The sequence below is a fragment of the Malurus melanocephalus genome, unplaced genomic scaffold, assembly GCF_030028575.1.
Source record: "Malurus melanocephalus ecotype Western Australia unplaced genomic scaffold, MMel_1.1 scaffold_802, whole genome shotgun sequence".
In the NCBI taxonomy this organism is placed as follows: domain Eukaryota; kingdom Metazoa; phylum Chordata; class Aves; order Passeriformes; family Maluridae; genus Malurus; species Malurus melanocephalus.
Genome location: NW_026624034.1, coordinates 79,849 through 85,307, shown reverse-complemented (window position 1 = coordinate 85,307; position 5,459 = coordinate 79,849). Strand labels below are relative to the sequence as shown.

Sequence of the window (5,459 nt, the reverse complement as noted above, 5' to 3'; positions counted from 1 at the left end):
AGCCATAGCAAGTTAATAGGTAAAATATCCAAAATAATCTCTCTGAACAATCAGAAAACCTCCCTGTCCATAGTCAGCGAAGGAATAAATAGAATTTCAGCTCTGTAAATACACCGGAGTCTCCCTGAGGGAGGCCTCTGCTACAGCGGTTCCGCTCACAGCTCACAAGCTGGGGGTGCTCGGGGGTGACCCAGGTCCCCAGCGCYGACCCCGCTTCACCGTCACCTCCTCACACCTCTTCCCAACCTCCCTGGCCTTCAGATTTTCCCTCCTCCCCCTCCCCATCACCCCCCTCAACCTCCTGTCTGCTGGGAAGCAGGACACCAAGGAACAGCAAACATAAAACATTGCATTTGGCACTTGGGTTTTTGTATATATATATATATATATATATATTTTTTTTTAGAAAAACAACTTAAAAATGCTGCATGAGGAAAGGATTCACACATCTCCCAGCCCTGCTCATGCTCTAGCTCCCTGCAGTCCCCTGCTCCCTCCGATCCGGGCACACGATGCTGCCCATCAGTCCTCACTCTGGGAGTGTTGCTGCAACCCATCACCTCCCTTCATTGATTAATTTTCCATTTGTTATTATTCCATCAGAGGACCTGGAGCAGCATCGGGAGGAGTGGGAGCATCGCTGCAGGTTTGAGCAGTGCCAGGTTGGATTTACCAATTTAACACCAAATTAAGCTCCTGCCACAAAAAGCAGCAGAGGGTGAGGGGCAGCCCAGCCACTGCCACCCCCATCTCCAGCATGGCACACAGTTAATGCCAACAGGGCTGAGAAGCTGCATTTTGGTGCCCTTTGTGGCTTGGGTTTTATCTGGGAGCTCCTCCATCCCTCATTTTTCCATGCTGGAAAAGCCCCTGATGGCTGGATTTGGGCAGGCTGGGCCAGATGTGTGGAGCCAGATTGCAGCAGCTCCCCRGTACCTGCACAGGCAAGGCAAGGGACAGAAACACTCCCGGTGTCCCCAATTCCCACCCTTCCCCTGGGACCCTCCTCTGGGCACGATGCCCCAACTCCATCCCGCATCCCCATCCGAGTGGGGCACGGGGATGGGCACCTGCCCACCCTCACTGCCCTGAGCACAACGCTGCCTCCACACTGCACATCTCTCGGCTAAACTGAAAGGAAATTTCAGGGTTATTTTATTATTTCTGTTTCAATCTGGGCTCGCCGGGTCAGTCCGTGCCCCAACGCGGCGAGACTCGAGACAAGCAACCGCCGGCCCCGAAGCCCCCGGCAAGGCAGGCAAATCCTCCCCAAARGGTTTTTGGTCACACAGCCCCGCCTGGTGTCCTTGGTATCCTCCTCCAGGAACAGGGTTTGCCCACAGTGCTCCGGTGAGCCCTCTGTTGTCAGCACTCTCCTCCTCCGTGTCCCCCCCAGCCTCCCCACGCTGCTTCATCATCGTCGCTGAGTCTTTTTTTTTTTTTTTTGCCATCTTTTTCCCCCCCTAGCATGGATGTAATAAATGACAACACAAATTCCAAGTCTAATGATATGTTCACAAGGACAATCTACACATTCACAAAATTAAAACAGGAGARAGAGAGAGAGAGAGAGAGAGAGGAGAGGAGAGGAGAGAGGAGAAAGGATGCAAGCTATCGCTGAGGCTCCCTCAAGCCCCGACCTCGCCGCTGGACCCGCAGCAGTTGTTGTCCCGGCCAGCGTCCCCGTGGCGACGCCTTCTAGATCGTGGAGGTTCTGTCGACACCATCTGCAAGCGGGAAGGGAGAGTTAGGAGCAGCCCCAGTGAGCACTGGTACCCCCCGAACTGGGGATTTGGGGGATGGACCCCCAGAGCACCCCCGACCCACATCCCCTACAGTGAGACGGTGTTAGGATCACCCCCACCGGCTCCCATCTCCCCAAGGGGTGCAGAAGTGTTTTAGGATCTCAGGCCTCTGCTGGTCCCTCTGTGCCACCAATTGTCCCYACCCCACAGCAGCTCCCAGAGTCGCTGTCCCAGCACCGGTCCAGGCTTCTGCCACAACCCCACAACTTTTCCAGGAGCAGAGTGGGTTTCTGGGCAGCCTGGACACCCCACAAGGTAGATGAAGTTTGGGGTTCTCCTACAATGGGACAATCCCTGTACCTCTGTCACCAGGGCACAGGGACAGAGCTGGTCCCAGAGCTGCCTCGCCCCCCAGTTCACCCAGCCCCACAACACCTGCACCACAGAGGATGGAAAACTTTCCTCCATCTGAGGATCATGGAAGGAAAAGCCCCAGGAGTCCTTTCTGTCTCCCCARAGCCCCTGTTCCCAGCATCCAGTGACAACAGGGATGCATCCAGCCACAGCCCAACCCCAGGATGAGGGGTCTGTGACCCACCCCAAAGCCTCACAACTGACCCTGGTACCAGCAGCCCCCTGTCCCCACCCCCCAAGGCCAGGAATCAGCACCCCAAAACACTTCCAACCCTCCAGCCCTGATCCCAACCCCTGTCCCCCATCCCAAACCCATCCCAGGATGGAGAGTGGTGGGAGGCAGCTCCTGGAGTGACTCCAGAACAGAGCGCTCCCTGTTACCACTTGGGGCACCACAGCCACCTCCCTCCTTGACACTAAAAACAAACAGGTTTGTTACGCCTTTTTTTTTTTTTTCTCCCCCGAAAGGTTTATTTTTTTTAAGAGCTATTTATAGCACGACCGGTTTGGAGAGGCTCGGGGAATGCGACCTGGAAAAAATTAACTTGGAGGAACAGTACCCTGCAGAGGAACAAGACAGCTAAGCCTCGGCTGGGCACACGCCGGAGAAACGCTTCGGGTGACAGAAGTGTCCTTGTTTTCCCAGCCAGGGATGCTGCCAGRGCCCTGCTGCTTCTCACAGTCCTTGTTCTCGTGTTCCTCTCCCTGGGAAGGGCTGTTGTATCCACAGGGAGCCCGGTGCTGGTCATCCTCTCCGAGGGCTCCTGTCCTCAGCCATCCRTCACAGTCCAGGATTGCCGGAGCGAGGCCCGAGCTGGTCATTCGGGAGCCCGGGCGATGCCGTGGCCGTGCTCATCCCATCACCGGGGGTCATCCCTTCTGCTTGGGGGTCCAGTGTGATGGCAAGGGACACCGGGAGCTTCTGGTGCCAGTGCTTTGTGCTGCACCAGGCTCTCCATCACGCTGCTGCTGCTGCTGCTGCCTTTTCCATCTTCCCTGCTTGTTTTTGCCCCGGTCCTCCTCCCTCCCCGTGCCYGTTATCGCTGGCACCCCCGGCTGTGTGTGGCACCAGGGCACAGTGCCCAGCACAACCCCTGGCCCAGCACCCGGCAGGGATTCAGCCCCGAGCTGCGGGGCACCCCCGGCCAAACGAGGGATCCGGTGGCGGAAGGGTAGAACACTCCAAAGCCYGTGACCCATCCGAGCGCACCGGCGGCGGCAGGGGCTTTATCCAGAGCTAACGAGAGTAGCGAGCTAACACTAATTATCATTAGCAAGCTGACGAGTGGCTAATTAGCACAGACTCCACTAGTGCCGGTGCGATCCGTGCGTTCGGCTTTGCCCCCTGCCCCGCCGCCTCGCCAAGAGAAGCCAACATTCCCATCTGAACGCCCCGGGAGTGGCCCCGGGAGCGTCCCCACATCCAGCCCCGCTGTCTCCCGCTCTCACAGCCACAGCCTGTCCCAGCTTTTGGGGGGAGCRGGGCAGGGGCAGGCGCTGGGGGGCTCAGCAGAGGCGGCGTGGACGTGCTGGAAGAGCCCGAGGAGGAGGGAATGCTCACCGCTGAGTGCGTGCTCCGTCATGCTCAGGCACAGGGACTCCAGCCTGTTGTTGATGTCAGGTTCAGTCACCGGCACCTGGAACTCTGCAGGGAGAAATGGAATGGGAGACCCCAGTCAGGCACCTGGCAGGGACCCTGCCTGCTCTGTGTGGGGAAACCACCTGGAAAATGCCCCAGGAGGGTCTGACAGGACCCCCAGTAAAACCATCTTCAGCAAGAGGCACTTTTAAAAATAGTCATCATCCCATTATCCATAAGAGATTAATCCAAGGGGGTTCAGGAGATGAACAGAGATGTGGGGGTCAGCTGGAGCGAAAGCAGGACCCCCACCCAGGGAGGGGCCAGCCCTGGACATCTCCTGGGGATGGATGCTGTCCATGCTTGGACATGGGATGGCAGCACAGACCGGCTGTCCAGCTGCCCCAGGACCAGCTTGGCTCCCACTCGGTCACCCACGTCATCCCTGCCACATCCCTGGGGACACACACATGAAGTCTGGAGTGTTCCAATGCCCCCGTCCTACTCTAAACAGCAGCAAACTGTCCCAATCCTGGAGCAAAACCTGCAAATAGAGCTTGTGCTACTGTGCTGAACAGCATTTCCCACTTTCCACTGGCTCACAGGAGCTTGGGGTGAGATCCAGGAGGGTTGAGGTCCCYCCACAGCCCAGCACACGGTGGTTTGTGAGCCCAGCATCACATCATTGCTTATTTTCCCTGTGACTTAGTCCACGTCTGTGGCTCCCCAATCCTCCTACGCCCTCATCCACCGCAGGCTGAAGAGAAAACCATTTATTCTCCTCCAGCGCCTGAGAAATGTGCCCTTGTCCCGGTGTTCAATCAATACCCAGGAACAGCTGCTGCTCCTGCTGCACGGAACATTTGCTGCCCAAATGCTGCAGTTAAACACCGCTGGCGTGTGAGGCCAGGGAGCTGCCAGCCCAAAGCTGCAGGAGTGCAGGGATGAGGGTGAGTTTGCTGGGGGATGGATTCCCTGTCCCGAGGTGTCAATTGTGGTGTGTTGGTAGGAAAAGGCACAAAGGCTCAAAGGCTAAGGAAGGGATACACAAACAGGCTTCCTCAGGGGCAGGATGCTCCAGGTCCAGGGTCCAAGGTCAGCAGGMTCCTCCCTGAGTGAGAGGATGCTCCTATACACAGGAGCATTTTGGCAGTGTTTGGGAAGGAAGCACTGACACAGCACCATTTCCCTTCACACGCACTGTGGAAAGAATTTCCCTTGAGTGCACGAAGGCAGTCCTTCCGCACCGGGGCTCCGTGTCCATCCATGAGGAAAAAGTGATGGATGAGCTGAGCCATCACCTTCCTGCCTGACAGAAGCCCCTCAGGAGCAAGTCAGGCAAGGCACCAGCATCGTGATACACAGAGTCAAGATGGCACACACAGGATCAAAAAKTCCTCCAGTGATGGCACACACAGGAATTCAGAGATATCCGGTGGGATGGCATGGGCCACGTGCCTGTTGTGGACTCACCAGCACAGCTCCTCTCACYTCCCCTTGTCTCACCCAGCTGTGAGTAAGAGAAGCTTAGAGGAGAACYTCTGCTGCCTACCTGGCTGCTGAAACATCAGCATGGTCTGCGGGGACGTGTGGACYGGCAGCGAGCGCGTCCTCTGCACCGAGCTGTGGCTGCGGCTGGGCATGCTGTTACTGCCCCCGGGGTTGGCAAACCACAGGTTCTGTGGGGAGCAAACACAAAGTGAGGGGTGCAAAGCAAAGCT

The 5,459-nt window shown here is 57.1% G+C and overlaps 1 protein-coding gene across 1 annotated transcript in view; it reads right to left on the bottom strand.

The window, feature by feature from the left end:
- Positions 1-634: 634 nt before the first annotated feature.
- Positions 635-5,459, bottom strand: part of SAMD4A (sterile alpha motif domain containing 4A) — a gene marked incomplete at its 5' end in the record, with an annotated part of 34,672 nt that continues 29,847 nt past the window's right edge. Inside the window, 3 exons of the mRNA XM_057385259.1 lie at positions 635-1,727; positions 3,721-3,804; positions 5,291-5,417. Of these exons, the coding sequence (XP_057241242.1) occupies positions 1,699-1,727; positions 3,721-3,804; positions 5,291-5,417 (240 nt within the window). The remainder of the gene's footprint in view (positions 1,728-3,720; positions 3,805-5,290; positions 5,418-5,459) is intronic.